Source organism: Cutaneotrichosporon oleaginosum, assembly GCF_008065305.1.
Source record: "Cutaneotrichosporon oleaginosum strain ATCC 20508 chromosome Unknown ATCC20508_contig03, whole genome shotgun sequence".
Taxonomy (NCBI): domain Eukaryota; kingdom Fungi; phylum Basidiomycota; class Tremellomycetes; order Trichosporonales; family Trichosporonaceae; genus Cutaneotrichosporon; species Cutaneotrichosporon oleaginosum.
This window is the reverse complement of record NW_027072172.1, coordinates 840,678-856,253: the sequence shown is the minus strand read 5'-3', so window position 1 is coordinate 856,253 and position 15,576 is coordinate 840,678. Positions and strand designations below refer to the sequence as shown.

Sequence of the window (15,576 nt, the reverse complement as noted above, 5' to 3'; positions counted from 1 at the left end):
TTGTCGCCAATCGCCATGCCGCCGCCTGCTCATGCGACTTCCAGCGCTGCACCACCGCGTACTCTAGTAGAATCCGGATGCCATAATGCTAAATGAACAACAGCACACTCCTCGCCAAAGAATCCACGCTACAGCACGACACACTTCTTGCCGTTCTTCTTGACCATGCGCGACACGGCGGCGCCCTTGCGCAAGCTCTCGCGGATGGCCGTCTCGAACACCTCCTTGACGCCACGGCCCTCCTTGGCCGAGCACTCGAGGTAGCGGCGCGCTCCAATCTCCTTGGCCACCTTCTCGCCCTCGGCGGGCGTCACTGGCGTTACACCCTGCGCCGCCATGAGGCTCTTGGTCGTCGGGTCATTTCGCAGGTCGGTCTTCGTGCAGACAAGGAGGAGCGGGACGCCTTCGCAGAAGTGCGACATCTCGGGGTACCACTAGGTGTTAGCGCGATGCTGCAGGGAAAGGGTGATGGGAGTAGGAGGGAACAGATAAGCGAGACGAAAGAAAGGTCTCTGTGATGCCGCAGCTGTTGCAGGACATGCGGCTCGGTGGCCATCATGGCGAGACGACGCAGTGAAAAGCCAAGGTGACAAGATGCGAGCCGGCTGTATTACCCGCTGGCGGTATCATAGCACCCTTGCACAGCCATCACACACGCCACACCACTCACCTTGTCGTACACGTTCTCCAGACTTGGCCGGTGGTTGCACGCGAACACGATAAGGATAACGTCCGTGTCATTGTAAGACAGCGGGCGGAGGCGGTCAAAGTCCTCCTGTCCAGCGGTGTCCCACAGTGCCATCTCGATTGTTTTCCCAGGGTCCGTGGGATGCGGCACATTGGTGACGAGGTTCTCAAAGACGGTAGGGACGTATTCCTGTTGTCAGTGGCGAGCTGGAGGTGCACGCGAGCACGACGGAAAGGACGCACTTCCGGAAAGCGGTTCTCGGCGTACATGGTCAGAAGACATGTCTTGCCGCAGCCTGGTGTGAGCTTGGCAAATGCGAAAGGAGCTAACTCACCGCCATCGCCGACGACGACGAGCTTGCGCTTCAGGTCGGGGCGGCGGATATTGTCGATCTGTGGTGAGCGATGGGTGGAGGGTGGCAAGGAAAAGGTGACGAGGAAACGACGACGGAGTGGTCGCCAAGAACCGGGGGTGGTGGGAATTGGAAGATGGGGGCCAAACAGTGGACTCACCGACATGGCGCCAGCGACTGGTAACTGGCTGGTGAGCGAGAGAGCTGGAGGAGTGTCGACCAGTGGCTGTAACCGAGTTGTGGAGAGGATAGACAGGTTACTGGAGGATGACAACGAGATGGAGAGGTGTCGCGATGGAGCGTGTTGTTAAGAGAGAGGATGTTGATGTGCTGATGGATGGGCGTTACCAGGGTCCCTCTTCTCGCATGGTCACCACTCCCCCTTCAGTCATGTTTTGCCTCCGCCCATCCCCCAAAAGCAGTCACGTCAAGCCATCCACCTCGAGCGCACTACATTCCAAGGATCTAGATCGCTAGACCTCGCATCAGATACCATGCGTTATGCGTCATGCGTAATGTCCGGGAGTGCAAGAGAGAAGCACAACAAATGATGCGAAGTACTCGAGCCTTGCGCGCCTTGCGCTATACATCGATCGACCCGGTGCAACTTGAACCCTGGGTCCCTCATGCCGATGTGTTGACATCAGACGCTCACGGCGCGGCGCGTCTTGCTCATGTGCATCATGTGCCGAGTGCCATTCTGTAAGCAGTGTCCTTTTGTGTTTTCTCGTGCTCCTCTAGAAAATCGCGCTGCTGTCTAAAACACGGCTGCGGCGATGTTGTCTCCGCATGCTTAAACCACCTGTTCTTCCGTTCCTTCATCCCTCATCACTCCAACCCCGGTTAACCGGCGTCGTCTACAGTCATCCAAGCCTCCCCTCTGCTCGAACCCCCTCGTTGTGACCATGCAGGCCTCGTGGCCATGCAGGATTGAAACGCGCGGAAGATTCCTCCACCCTTCAAAAACGATTCTGCGACACATAATATAGCCCCGCGCGGGGGTCGAACCCGCGACCGTCGGTTCTTCATAACCCGAGGATTTCTAAAAGACCGAAGCTCTAAACCTACTGAGCTAGCGGGGCTATGCGTGTGAACACCATGGGTGGTATATCCGTGGACCGGCCGGCAAATCATTTCAGTAACGCTCAGCCTCCGTTTCTGCAACGACTCTTCGCCATCGCTTCCTCAAGACGATGAGTGGAAACAGGCGCTGCTCACGGTCTGTGCTCGGCGGGTGTGGAGGAGAGGGCTGGCGCTCTCTGATGGGAGGGCTTGGAGAATCCATTATGATGCCCATTGAGGATTGCGAGGGCGCAGGGGGGTCTAACTGGGCCGTCAAAGCGATGTGGTCGACGCGAGGAAATGTACGTACATGTGTAGCGCACAGCGAAGTGTCATCTGGTGTTGTTGGTCAAAACAGTGGTGAAGTGGGTAGGTGTGTCACGGGTTGGAAAATAACACTTGGCTGGAGATCGTTCACTGCCAGTGGGAGGCGCACTGGAGCATCGAAGCACTGCAGTACTGACATGCGTGCGTGTCAAGCGGAGCTCCCCTTTCAGCTTTGATTGATTGTAGTCGAGACGCTGGAAGACCATCCCCAGCATGTGAGTAGGACAGCGGCTCGCCGTCATGATGGCGGCGAAGAGGAGGCTGTCGACGTCATGAGCAGTGTCGAGGATGATGGACGTGGACGAGACTGGGGATGCATGACGTCGACGACTAAATCTCGAGGACTCGACCGCAGGCCGCAGGATACGCACCGCTGCTTCTGCGATCCGCAGCGTCCAGCTGATTGCAAGTCCCGATCTACGAACGCAACTAAGCCCGTGGCACTTGCGGCCGCCACGCAATGTCCACAGCATTTGTAGCTCACAGCCCAGTGGCCGCGAGCCCAGCCTTGTGTCGCGCGCATCACGGGTCCGCGGACGACTTGTACGTCTCCCGCGTCCATCGCACGAGCTCACGCAGCTCGTCCCACTGCCGCTCCTCACACCCCGCCTCGCGCCGCTCACACGCGTCGACGAAGCGCTTCGCCTCCGCCGGCTCGGGGCACAGCGCATGCCGCCGCATACGCGAGAACCAGCTGTTGTCAGCCCTCCCCCTCCCTCCCACGCCCTCCTGCCCGTGAAGCACCGCCCGACGTACTACTTCGAATTGAACGTGTCGCCTTCGCGGCGGTGCAGGAGCGCGTGCATCAGGTCGGCGGTGGGCTCGCCCTCGTCGGCTTGCACTATGTCGTGGCAGGCGTAGATGTCGTCGTTGGCGAGGTGGAGGGCTAAGTGTTAGCAGGAATGAAGAATGACTCACCGGCAATGATGTAGCGATGTTCTTGCAATGCGGCGATCTGCTTCTTGAGCTCGTCGTTCCAGGGGGCTTTGGGTACCAGTGGCGGCGGGTCGCGCGCGAAGAGGCTAGCCTGGATGTTGTCGGTGCTCATCGTGGAGAAAGATGGGCAGCAAATAGCAGTGCGTGACGAGGGAGAGATGAGTGAAGCGGTTTGGAGCTGTGAGAGAGATCAAGCATTCAGTCGAGAGGTCTGCGCTTCGCCAGATCGCCATGACGTGTGAGTGGTCCAGCAAGGCCGGCAACTCCGGCCCGAACCTGACCTACATTCCGCAACACTCTGGTATCTCGTCAATTACTCTTTGCTTCCCGCACTCCGACAGCAAACAGCAAGGTGGCAACATTGCATAATACATAAACTCAAGGTGCAAGGGCGTGCAAGGGCTAGGAAAAGAAATCTAGCTAGAGTGGGCGCCCATCCATGACCTCGTCACGGAAGTCATAGTCCTCGTGGCACGCTTGCGCGAAATTAGTTTCGCCGATGAGGGTGTGCATGCTCGACACGAAAGCGCTGATATCGCACAAGCCATCGCTGTTCTTCTCGCACCCTCGGATGCCTGTGAGCGGAACCGGTGCGTCGTTGAGGATGATGCGCACGAAGCGGCCCTTGTCGGACGCCTCTGGTTGCTTCTCGGCCTCATCATCACTCTCGCGCTCGACATCGGATTCGCCGTCGTCAACGTCGCGCTTGTCGTACGTGGTTTCCACAGTGGCTTCCTCGTCGGCCGGCTTGAACGGCCACCACCCTTCCTTCTCGTCGTCGTCAACGGACGTCTTTCTGTGCGTGGCGCACGAAAGGACCTGCACCTGAAGATTGGTCGCAAATGGAGCAAACTTGGAGGACACGAAGGGCCAGTTCTTCGGAATGTGGTCCAGTGGAGGCGGGCCCTGCGACGCAAACGTTGTCAGGTTGAGCGTTGGGAGCACTGGTGTCAGCTGTGACACGCACTATGAGCAGGCTTACGCTGGGCAAACGTCGTGTCGTGCGTGAAGTCGACGTAAAGGGGCTCGTTAACCGGGAAGTGGATGTCGTCGTGCAACGTTGAATTAACTGACGAGTTGAACTGCGTGAGAGGAGTGTGTGTAAGGCGCGCCGTGAGCTCCTGCATCCATCCCAGGCCCTCGGCGCGTGCCACAGGCGAGCCGAACGATGCGGCGTACCACCAGTAGATGTCGTTGCGGTACTGATAGCCACGCCACTCCTTCTCAGTGAAGAGCGAGCAGAAGGCTGAGTGGCCCAGTGCGACCGTCTCATACGGGCAAAGATCCATCTGCGGTCAGTTGTGAATGGCTAGGACATTCACCATGTTGATTACGTCGTGCAGAGTCAACTCGTAACCATTCATGAGCTCCTGAAGTCGCTTGCGGGCCGACTTGAGGAACCTCTTGTCCCACTGGGCGAGCTTCTCGCGCACGAGAGGGTAGACCTTGAGGTCGTTCGGGCACGAGTGGTACGGTGCCAGCGAGCAGTTGTACCCAGGCCACTCGACCATGACCTCGAGGTTGTACTGCTCCTCCGCAGGAATTCCGAAGAAGCCTGTCGTCAGCCCTCACTATTGTAGGCAGCTTACCTGCTGCAAAGTTCTGGGCGGAGCGCAGCATGCGATCCTGACTTTCGGTGCGGAACACGGGAAGGCGGTCCTTCATCCTGTCAAGCAAGAAGCCATACTTGATGCGGGCAGCGACACCAAGGTTGTCTTGAGTCAGCAGTCGCTACCCGTGGTCAACTTACACAGCTGGCTGCGGCCGAAGGGCGTGAGGAGCTCGGCGCCCAACTTGTAATCCCAGTCGTTGAGGAAGGAGAGAGCCCCCGTTGCCTTCCACTTGCCAGCCTCCTTGAGGCGCTGTGATAGACCAGCAGGACCCAAAGGGCTTGAGGTGGGATACCGCGCGCCGTGGCGTTGCAGCCAGTGCATCTCCTCAATCTCGCAATGATCAGGGACAGCCTGAGACGCATGCTTGAGTCCGTGGCTCTTCACGGAGCGGTACGGACTCAAGTTACCCCAGTGGCGCATCATGTCGAAGCCCTCGCGGTCGGTCGTGGGTGGTACCAGCGGTGATACGCCGCTGTACAGCGGGAATGCGGGCGCCGTGACAACCAGAGCAGCCCTGGGCGTCAGCACTCAGGAATGGGTGGCGGTGGCGCAGGCCAACAAGACGCGGGTACTCACTCCGCGCCGGTCGGCGTCGGCCCAGCGTATCCGATGCTGCTGTTAGCTTGGACACTGCGCGTTGAGCTCACTCCGTAGGGAAGTTCTTATTGTCGTTGAACGAACCCTCGTCGCCGAACATGGTGTCTGCCCAGCTCTTAACGGGCGCAGGAATCTTGTCCTCGATGGCACTCAGGTCGCCTCCATTCTTATAGTACACAGCACTACCCGCGAAGCAGAGGAGCACGAACGCGACGCTCACTCCTAGGCAGAGGAAGGGGAAGCGGCGTCGCCGCTCTCGCCGCTTTCCGGAGGCTGGAGAAGGCGAGGGTTGGCGCTGGTCGGCCTCGTACCGTGGAAGCAGCGGCTCGTTGTCACGAGCATTGAGCTCGTACTCCTCTGCAGCGGCGGCCAGATCCTCTGGCTTATCGCGATAGGACATGGTGAAGGAGAGTTAGCGAGTGTGAGGTGTGAAGAGGCCCGTTCTTGGCGCGCTCTGACAGGGGTCGAGTGACAACCAAGTGGGGCAGCGACGCTGGACATTGGCAATATCTCCGTCTCCGGCTCGTTCAATGACGGCGTCCAATGCGAGCAGCAAAACGACAACTGCATCATCCACGAGACATGCTCCGCCGGCTCCCAGGGACACTCTCGCGCCCCCTCGCCGCGCCGTTGCGGGCTTCTGCACGCGCTCCCGTCGTAGGCGGAGTACGGCACGCGAGCGGCACAACGCACCCGGGGCGCTGGATTGGCTCGTCGTTGCTCATTGGTACCGTTGCCCTTGTCGGCGCAGTGTACTACTACGACTCGAGGAGTGTCGCCCACGAGCACGTTGTCATGCCCGTCATTCGGGCTCTTGCGGACCCCGAGCAGGGTCACAAGCTCGCCGTCAAGGTGCTCTCGGCGCCGAGCTGGGCGCGGCCCAAGGACATGGGAGAGGACGGGCCGGCTCTCAAGGCCGAGCTTATGGGCATGCCGCTCGACAACCCTGTGGGCATTGCCGCCGGCTTCGATAAGGACGCGCAGTGTATCGACGGCCTGTTTGATCTCGGCTTCGCGTACGTCGAGGTCGGGAGTGTCTGCCCTCAGCCGCAGTCTGGCAACCCCCTCCCCCGCTTCTTCCGCCTTGAGGAGGACGATGCTGCCATCAACCGCTATGGCTTCAACTCGCAAGGTCACGGGCAGGCGCTGAGCCAGCTTCGCAAGCGTCTTGCTGCATTTGCCGCTGAGCACCCGGCCCTCTTCCCCAACGGCCCGCTGGCGCCTCCGACCGGCCTCCCCCGCTCCCTTCGACCGGGACATATCCTCGCTGTCAACCTCGGCAAGAACAAGACGTCTCCTGCCGACTCGGATGACGACTATCTTCGCGGCGTGCGCACGCTTGGCCCCTACGCCGATGTGGTTGTCATCAACATCTCGTCACCGAACACGCCGGGCCTTCGCGCCCTGCAGAGCCGTGAGCCACTTGAGCGCCTCCTCCGCGGTGTCGTCGCCGAGCGCGATGCTATCGCCGTTAACGGTCTCCCCAAGGTTGCCGTCAAAGTCACCTGCGACTTGAGCGAGGAGGAGCTCGCGGACGTTGCCAGCGCTGTGCGCACGACGGGTGTTGACGGCGTCATCGTCTCGAACACCACCATCCGTCGTGACGAGCTTGGTCTCCAGTCTGAGAACGCGGGCGAGACCGGTGGCCTTTCCGGTCGCCCCCTGTTCCCGTACGCGCTCGCCGCACTCAAGACGCTCCGCCCCCTTCTGCCTCCCAATGTACCGATCATCGGCGCCGGTGGAGTGTGGGACGGCGCCGACGCGCTGGCCATGGCCCGCGCCGGTGCGTCCATGGTCCAGGTTTACACTGCCTTCGGGTACCGCGGGGTAGGCACGCCGCGACTGCTCAAGGACGAGATCGCGCGCACGCTCGCTCCCGGCGCGAGCTGGGAGAAGCAGGTCGGTGCCGACTACGGAGGTGCCGCAGGGATGAAGTGGGACGCAGCGCGTGTGGCCGCCGAGGGTGCCAAGCTGCGCGCCGAGGCACGTGAGCTCGGCAACGTCCTGACCGAGATCCGTGAGAAGATGGACTCGCAGCGACTCGCAGCTGAGGCGGACGAGGCCCTCGCTCATCTGGCGGCCATGAACGCCGCCACCTTGTCCGCTGACGGCACGGGTCTTCCCGAGGACGCCGTGCGCGAGCTCGTGCACTCCGCTGTCATCGAGACGCCTGCCGGTGTTGAGGTCGTTGAGGCTGCTCCTGCCTCCTCTCCCACACCAGACGCAGTTGTCGCTGAGACTGCCATCGCCATCATCCCCGCCGACAAGAAGGTAGCACCTACTGTCGTGGAGATCGAGAAGGTCGAGGCCGTCGAGAAGGTGCAGCCGTCCAAACCGAAGAACACCTTCGCCGACCAGGTGCACTCGGGAGACCGACGCTTGGTGTAGGCAGTGAAACATCTAAAGTTTAGGCATATGCATGTTTTGCACAGGCGGTCAGGGTTGATCATGGTAAATTCTCACTTCGAGCGCGCCATGCATGGGACAGTAACATCTCCTATCGCAGCACTGGACGTGGGTTCACCTTGTTCTGTATCCCAAGCATGCCGCAGAACGCTTCCGTCTGCGGGTTGGTATACCATTGCCCAGGCTCGCCGCCAGGGTATGCCGGCGCAGTGGGCCAGAACTGCTGAACGCGGCCGACCTCGATATCGTCCGCGCTTTCCCAGTCGAGCGGCGTGCAATGTGGTAGAGGATCTGACTCGCTCTTCGGCTCGCCGTTCGGCTCTTCTTCTTCCGGCAACCCAGCAGCAGCGCGCTCCGCCGCGCTCTCGCGCCGCTCGAGTGCGTCAAACTCGGCGCTCATCTCAGCCATCAGGTCGTCCTCCTCCAACTCCTCCGGCACAAGCACGCCTTCCTGCTTGATGCGGACGAGCTCGTCGGCCACCAGCGCCTCCTGCTCTTCCCGTGGAGGAATCGAGCCATAGAAGTCCAGGCTGAGGTAGGGGTGGAGGGCGCGCGTAATCGCCAACCAGTGAGGGTCGTATGTAAAGCGTGGCGGTGACTGCTCCTGCGGCGCGGGTATGTCAAGGAACTGCGTTAGTTTAACTGAAGCATTTAGGCCTACCTGGATGAACTCCTTTCCTGGCCCGCACTTGTCCAGCGCCAGGAAGCGGGTGGTCGAAGGTGGTTTAGGCTCAGCCGGTGATGTTGGCGCCGCGGAAGTGGATGCTGGAGACCGTTCTCGTGTTGCCGAATCTTGTGAGCTTGGCGATAACGTCTGCGCGAGCGCCGCTTCCAGCTCGCCTTCTAGCTCCTCGTCTGACAGCGACACGGCGATCTCGTCGGGATTTTCCCTGGGCGCGTTTGGTGTCTCGCCTCCGTCGCCCTCGCCGTCTGAAATTGCGATTTCGTCGGGATTGCCCTCGTCCTTGGCCAGTGACTCGCCGTCGTCATCGTCCGAGATGGCGATCTCGTCTGGGTTCGCCACGTGCTTTGTAGGTGATGAAACGTCGCCGTCGTCGTCCGAGATCGCAATCTCGTCGGGGTTGGCATGTCTCCCACCCACGTCGACGCCGTCGTACCCCGACCCTCGTTCCTCTTCGGGCTCCGCAACCTCAACCTTTTCCAGCTCCTTCCTCACCTCCGTGATCTCCTTTCTCACCGACTGCGCGTCTGCCTTCTGTTTTTCTGGGGAGTGCTCGTATAATGCCGCAAACTTGACATGCAAATGCGCAGCGAACCAGTAATCCGGCTGAATGGTCTTGAGCAGTTCGAGAAGCGGTGGCGACCCTAGTGTATTATTCTCCACCTAGCCATCAGCTCCCCCTTCCCAGGAGCCTCACCTCTTCGCGGAAGAACTTCTTGCGCTGCAGCAATGCGCGAGTGTTCCCGTGATGGGCGATACCAACTGGCCAGTCGTGGCTCATAAAGATCGTCGGCACCCCGGGAGGGAGGTGACTCAACTTCTCGACGTCGTACTTCCGGATGTGATACACCGACCGCAGCGTCGACGGCGTGTACGGCACCTTCTCGAAGTGGCCTGGTGTCAGCTCTGGAGCTCCAATGCCTCACCCTTGCGGTAGTCGTGCTCCTTGTAGATACCGCTGGCACCGATGATGCGCAGACCGTTGACCATAACACTCCCTGCGCATCCCAGGTAGTAAATGTTGGGCGCGAGCCAGCCGCCGTGGTACAGCTCCCACATGTAGTTGCTGGCCTCGTGGTTGCCCCCAATCACAAGGGTGAGCACCGGCGCAACTCGCGCGCCGGAGTAGTACTCGTGAAACGTGCCAAGCGCATGATATTTGGGCGGGACGGCGAGACTAGCAAAGTCGTGCGTGTTGCGCAGCGCCTGGAAGTCTCCGCATAGCAGCAACAGATCCACTGTCTCGCCCTTGCGCTTGGTGTATTCGGCAACAGTGTCATAGATGGCCGAGAGGCTGCCGTGCGAGCAGCCCTGCACCGCAATCTGGAATCAGCTGATTATATTTCCCGTCACTCACGCGCATCGCTCGTTGTAGACTCTGGAGGGGGGTGGGGTGAGAGATGGAAGATGGGCGGATGTTGTAATCGCTGTCCATATCTCGAAAGTCAACAATCACTTGGGTGGCGGCGGGAGTAATTCCACGTGGTTGTCACCAAAGGAAAAGTCCATCTTCGTGACCTCCGAGACCGACTGCATCGCTCAACCCACCATGCTCGCCGCCCTCCGCGCACCATCAGCCGCCAGCGCGCGCACCTTCTCGACCTCGGCTCTGCGAGGAGCTCCAAAGCCAGGCAAGGCTAGTGAGTCGCTTTTGAGCACCGCCAGCGAGACGGTCGAATTGCAAGCGCGAGGATCCAGTGTGCTGTTCCGCGCGCGCCATTCCCCCGAGCAATCAATGCAACACGTCCGGCCGGTCCACACCTGGCTGTCTTGCTTCCAGTTCATGCAGTTGCTAATTTGCAGTCGTTTCTTCGCTTCAGGCCGGCACCAAGATGGAGGGATTGTCCGTGTTCAAGGACGTGCCAGACCCAGTCTCGCTACCCGAGGACCAGTACCCGAAGTGGCTGTGGACGCTGCTCGACAAGCCCAAGGGGCAACCAGTTGCTGCTCCAGGGGAGCGCAATTTTTTGGCGGAGCGCAAGGCGATGCGCGACAGGTGAGTCGGACGAGGGGCGCGGGCATAGTGGCGCTGGGGAAGGCAGACCAGCGGCTGAGGGAGCCATTTCGAGCTCTCCAAAAGGTTCCAAAAGTGCTGGGAAGCTGCCAGGCGTGGGACTCGCCTTAGCTCGACCACCATCCTGCTCCTGCAGCTGCCTGACTCTGAGAGCGGGTCATTTGGAGAGCAGGATACGCTGACAGGCAGGAACAGGGCGAACATCAAGGCGACCAACTTTATGAAGACTACATGATTGCATGCATCACCCATCACGACTCGGCGAGCCTGGGATGAGTTCATTGTCCGGCCATGGAGTCCCGGATGTTTGGGAGGGATTGCAGGCGCTGCGCCAGCTTCCGAGCCATGCAGTGGCACGGCATGGTGCGCTGACCGAGAGCACCCAAGGGCATCAGGGCATCGGCACGAGACTTCATGATGAAGCCGACATGAGGAGAGCTATTCTTGTGGCGTATGATTGCTCATGGCGTTTCCACGCAGGTACTTATCAAACCCCAGAACATGTCATCACGACCTACTTCCTGCCGCAGACTGCTTTCGTCGTGAGGACCGGGCACACCATGGAGCCTGAGAAGGTCCGCATGGCCTCTTGATGTCGCTCACTGCTTAGAGTTTTACGACTCGCAAGGAGTGAAAGCGACTCCACGTCGTGTCCCATTGTTTGCAAGCGGACCTTATGAGGCCTCATCTGCGCCCAGCGTAACACATGGTTTGCGGTAAGCTGCAGCTAATGTGTTCTCCAAGACACAGCGGCCTCCAGGTATCTCCATTCGCGGCCTGCATGCGATCCCCCCGATGTCGACATGCAGAAACACGGTGTAATGAGGCATACGCGTTATTCGGAGATCGCCGCTGCGGCACCGGCCCGGCGCCGTCCCTTACTTACAGACTCTCCGGTCCATAAATATGGCTCACCGATTTCTCCTTACGTCTCCCCTTGCCAGCTCGCCAACTCTCCCAACTCATTATGACCAACGTCCCACTCGACTGCGTGGTCGAGGATCGCGGCGGTGTGGTTGAAAATCGCCACTTGATTCACGCCGCAGTGGCGACGGCCACCGGCGAGCTACTCTACGCTGTCGGTGACCCCAGCCGCCTCACCTTGATCCGCTCCGCCGCCAAACCCGCGCAATCCGTCGCGGTGCTCGAGGCGCTCGCGTCCCCGTCTCCCGACTCCACTTTACCTCCCAACTTCTCGCTCACGGCCGAAGACATCGCGCTCATGTCCGCCTCGCACTCGAGCGAAGACCGGCATCTCGCCCACGCTTGCTCGCTACTGCAGCGAGGGGGGAACTCCCCGGCGGACCTGAAATGCGGCGGCCATCCCGCGATCTCGACGAGCGTCAACGAAGCTTGGATCAGGCAAGGGATCACACCGGAGGGGGTCCACAACAACTGCTCCGGCAAGCACGCCGGCATGCTTGCCGCCGCGCGCGCTCTAGCCGCCGACACAGACTACCACCTCCCCTCGCACCCTGTCCAGCTCCGCGTAACGGGCGTGGTGGAAGATTTAATCAGCCACCTAGGAGAAGTCAAGTGGGCTGTGGACGGCTGCAACCTCCCCGCGCCGGCGATGCCCCTCACCTCCCTCGCGGCGATGTACGCTGCGTTCGCTGCCGCTGACGCCTCGCGAGGAGGGAGGGAGGCGGAGATGGCGCGTGTCTTCGACGCAATGCACGATCATCCCTTACTGGTCTCCGGGACGGGGCGGTTTTGTGCCGCAGTCGCCCGCATACCTGGCGTCGTGGGCAAGGTCGGTGCCGATGCGTGCTACGGTGTCGGGGTGCGTGCCGCGGGACGGGAGATGGGGATTGCGGTCAAGGTTGAGGACGGTAACATGGACATCCTGTATGCCGCCGTAGCTGAGATCCTGGAGCGGCTGGGGATAGGATCCGAAGAGGAGAGGCGGGGAGTGAAGGAGTTCCACCAAGCAGAGAGACGGAACACGGCGGGCGTCAAAGTGGGACTAGTCACATATCCTTTCGTACTCCGCGACATGCAAGTGTAATTATGCGTGTTTATGCTCGCCGTTGAGCAACAGACTAATGTCACGGTAATTACCACTTGAAGAGTGGAGGCTCAAAGCACGGAACCAAATCCATGTCAACATTTCCGCAACCTGACGCAGGCTCAACTTCAGCTGTCATCATCCACGCCACACAAACGCTCAACTTCTCCCTCGGCAGCATACTCCTCGAGGTTTAATCCCCCCCTCAGCTCCTCTCCATCGCCCTGCTCACCTCCCATCCGCCGCCATGTCTCTCGTTCTCCCCGGCACCCAGATCCCCCTCCCCTCCTCCTCCCGCGTCACCCTTGGGCCCGGCATCGCGCCCGCCCCGTCTCGCGCGGACCCGCTGTCCACCGATCCCGCGTACACCTCCACGCGCGTCGGCCTCCTCTCCTCCGCCGCCAAGGGCAAGGCGGCAGACCGAGGAGAGTCGCTGTGGGTCGAGGGCGTGAGCAAGCGCTACGTGCCCGCGCAGCGCGACATCGTGCTCGGCTCCATCATAGCGCGGCACGCTGAAGGGTACCGCGTCGAAATTGGGAGCGCGCACCCGGCTGCGCTCGATGGGCTGGCGTTTGAGGGTGCGACGAAGCGGAGCAAGCCGAACTTGAAGGTAGGTTAGAGGCTGATGGTCGGGCGTTGCGTTGGTCAGCGACCAGCTACGAGAGCTTTGCCCTTCGCCAAGCCGATGTCCAGTGTCTAAGGTATTTGCGCTGACACCAGGTTGGAACGCTTGTATATGCCCGCGTATCGCTCGCGAACCGCGACATGGAGCCCGAGCTGGAATGTGTCGATCCCGCGACCGGGCGATCAGAAGGCTTTGGCGAGCTCAAGGGTGGCCTGATGGTGCCGTGTTCGCTGCAGCTGTGTCGCAAGTGAGTCAATTGTCAGAGCGGAAGGTGCTGGCGCCTTGACCAGTTGTGCCTCGGCGTGTCACGCAACGGCTAGTCTAAGCGCATGGATAGCCGTGATATTGAGTGAGAGCTCTTTCTTGGGATCCGCCACATCCTATAGGGCGATCGTACCTATGCCCTCTGGCCTACGGCACCCTCCAGCCCCGTCCCCATCTTGGGTTATCTGCTCACCTCAGACTGCTTGGCCCAAAGTACCCCCTCCTCCCGTTCCTTGCTGCGCACATCCCATTCGAGACAGCGATTGGACTGAACGGACGTGTGTGGTTCAAAGCAGCCAGTATCGATGGCACAATCGCCCTACAGCGCATCATCGAAGCCGTGGACGCCGGAACGCTGGACGCGACGGACAAGAGCGCCGTCGACAAAGCTGTCAAGCAGTTTATGGCGTGAGAACTGTGTCATGCCAGAGGTGTGTTCGGACTCGCTGTCGCTCGTAGGGCGCTGCAAGGGAGAACAATATACGAAGATCACGCGAAGTCTGACGGCCTGTGTCTCCACGTACGAATCGCGTCCACCAAGCTCGTGCTTTGAGTAGACAACCTGCATTGTATTCCATCTTTTAGGCTTGCATGGAGCCAGAGTGCATCATATCGTCGCCATCGATAACGGGATGTATTCGGGAGATGGGGCCTGATGATGCGAGCTTTTAGTGACCGCAAGCGTCGGTCACTTGTACATTCCACACTGCAACTTGAGCACGAGACGTGATGTTCGGAATACAAGTAGATTCAAGCACGTCAGTGCTGTTCGTTTCCGAAGCTTGTCATCTGCCGCCGGCGAGGAATGGATGGAACACAGCGAAGAGTGCGTCAGCGTCAACGTGAGATCGCACAACTATCACGCAAGCACACAAGTGAGTAAGCGACACCGCCCCCGGGATGCGGTGTGCCACTCTGGTGTCGTCAGTGGCGCAGCCCCCACGAGCGACAGCTCCAAGACGGGCGGAGGCTCGGACAATGTATGAATACATGAAGGTCGTGCGGATCGTGTTACAAGTCTATGCAAAGTCTATGGCTGTGGTGGTGGGGCGCGGAGCATGCAGATCTAGTCCTCGTTGTTGTCGATGCCCTCCTTCTCGCACCACTCGAGCCACGACCCCACGTAGTTGCGCGTGTTGAGGTATCCGTGGCGGTTCGCGACCTCGCAGGCAGTGGCGGAGCGCTTGCCTGACCGGCAGTAGAAGACGATGTTCTGGCCGTTGACGGGCTTGGGGAACGCAAACTCCTACGTCGTCAGCAATGGCACGACGGGTGGGGCGCGATGGCTGGCAAACTCTGGCGGGCAAGCGCAAGTTCAATCGGCGTGCCTATGGAGTTGGTTCGCGCACCGCGTCCATTTCTGTCCATTTCTGGCCAACTCACCTGCTGGAATGCACCGGGGTTGAAGCCGACGGCGAGCGCGTCGTCAAGCCGCGACAGGGGGAGGTTGACAGCGCTGGGGATGCTCCCGAGCGCATTCTCGTCCGGCTCGCGCACGTCGACGAGCAGCACGTCGTCCGTGGGCTGCTGCGACAGCTGCTTGACCTCGTCGTAGTCGATGATGGGGTCGCGGGCCCATGTGTCGCGCGCCTCCTTGAACAGCGGCGCAGACAGCGGGCTCGGGTGGTGGCTCAGCAGCGTAGCGGCTGCCATGGTGGGGCTCGAGGTTTTGCGGTGGATCTGCGAAGTGGAGAGGGCGCGCGCAGGCGTGTAAATAGCGGCGCGGCCGCACCCGCAGCCGCCGCGGCGGACAGAGCGGGCGAGGGAGCGCGTCAGAGTGGCGGCGCGGAGAGACATGGTGGAGGTCGTTTCGGGATGTAGGTTGGGAGTGTGGCAGGCACCTGGGGGCTGTGGGAGGTGGCGAGCGGTGAGGCGTGGTGAGGAGTGGTGGCGGAGTCGAGCTGGACGAGTTGGAGAGATGGGAGAGATGCAATATGGAGGGTGGTGCTGGGTTTTGTGCGATGCCGCAAGAGGATGCTGACCAAGGCTTGGGAGGAGAGAA

The 15,576-nt window shown here is 60.6% G+C and overlaps 8 protein-coding genes across 8 annotated transcripts; 4 read left to right on the top strand and 4 right to left on the bottom strand.

Moving 5' to 3' along the window:
• Positions 1–128: 128 nt before the first annotated feature.
• Positions 129–957, bottom strand: COLE_03523 (uncharacterized protein; the record flags this gene model as incomplete). The annotated part of the gene is made up of 3 exons (XM_018423029.2): positions 129–434; positions 671–877; positions 931–957. 3 exons carry the CDS (start codon positions 955–957, stop codon positions 129–131), a joined length of 540 nt encoding a protein of 179 aa, XP_018279182.2.
• A 1,994-nt stretch (positions 958–2,951) lies between these two features.
• On the bottom strand, positions 2,952–3,477 carry COLE_03522 (uncharacterized protein; the record flags this gene model as incomplete). The annotated part of the gene is made up of 3 exons (XM_018421343.2): positions 2,952–3,123; positions 3,186–3,315; positions 3,348–3,477. 3 exons carry the CDS (start codon positions 3,475–3,477, stop codon positions 2,952–2,954), a joined length of 432 nt encoding a protein of 143 aa, XP_018279183.1.
• A 308-nt stretch (positions 3,478–3,785) lies between these two features.
• COLE_03521 (uncharacterized protein) lies at positions 3,786–5,975 on the bottom strand (the record flags this gene model as incomplete). Its single annotated transcript, XM_018423030.2, has 7 exons — positions 3,786–4,309; positions 4,348–4,654; positions 4,688–4,920; positions 4,955–5,080; positions 5,116–5,492; positions 5,555–5,590; positions 5,626–5,975. 7 exons carry the CDS (start codon positions 5,973–5,975, stop codon positions 3,786–3,788), a joined length of 1,953 nt encoding a protein of 650 aa, XP_018279184.1.
• Positions 5,976–6,157: 182 nt separating this feature from the next.
• COLE_03520 (uncharacterized protein) lies at positions 6,158–7,963 on the top strand (the record flags this gene model as incomplete). The annotated part of the gene is made up of 1 exon (XM_018423031.2): positions 6,158–7,963. The coding sequence occupies one exon, from the start codon at positions 6,158–6,160 to the stop codon at positions 7,961–7,963; it is 1,806 nt and encodes a 601-aa protein (XP_018279185.1).
• A 2,249-nt stretch (positions 7,964–10,212) lies between these two features.
• On the top strand, positions 10,213–10,912 carry COLE_03519 (mitochondrial 54S ribosomal protein mL54; the record flags this gene model as incomplete). The annotated part of the gene is made up of 3 exons (XM_018426635.2): positions 10,213–10,303; positions 10,467–10,659; positions 10,867–10,912. 3 exons carry the CDS (start codon positions 10,213–10,215, stop codon positions 10,910–10,912), a joined length of 330 nt encoding a protein of 109 aa, XP_018279187.1.
• A 732-nt stretch (positions 10,913–11,644) lies between these two features.
• On the top strand, positions 11,645–12,685 carry COLE_03518 (uncharacterized protein; the record flags this gene model as incomplete). The annotated part of the gene is made up of 1 exon (XM_018427399.2): positions 11,645–12,685. The coding sequence occupies one exon, from the start codon at positions 11,645–11,647 to the stop codon at positions 12,683–12,685; it is 1,041 nt and encodes a 346-aa protein (XP_018279188.1).
• A 247-nt stretch (positions 12,686–12,932) lies between these two features.
• Positions 12,933–13,986, top strand: COLE_03517 (uncharacterized protein; the record flags this gene model as incomplete). Its single annotated transcript, XM_018423032.2, has 3 exons — positions 12,933–13,295; positions 13,406–13,557; positions 13,773–13,986. The coding sequence occupies 3 exons, from the start codon at positions 12,933–12,935 to the stop codon at positions 13,984–13,986; spliced, it is 729 nt and encodes a 242-aa protein (XP_018279189.1).
• A 654-nt stretch (positions 13,987–14,640) lies between these two features.
• Positions 14,641–15,227, bottom strand: COLE_03516 (uncharacterized protein; the record flags this gene model as incomplete). The annotated part of the gene is made up of 2 exons (XM_018420354.1): positions 14,641–14,820; positions 14,958–15,227. 2 exons carry the CDS (start codon positions 15,225–15,227, stop codon positions 14,641–14,643), a joined length of 450 nt encoding a protein of 149 aa, XP_018279190.1.
• Between the last annotated feature and the right edge of the window lie 349 nt (positions 15,228–15,576).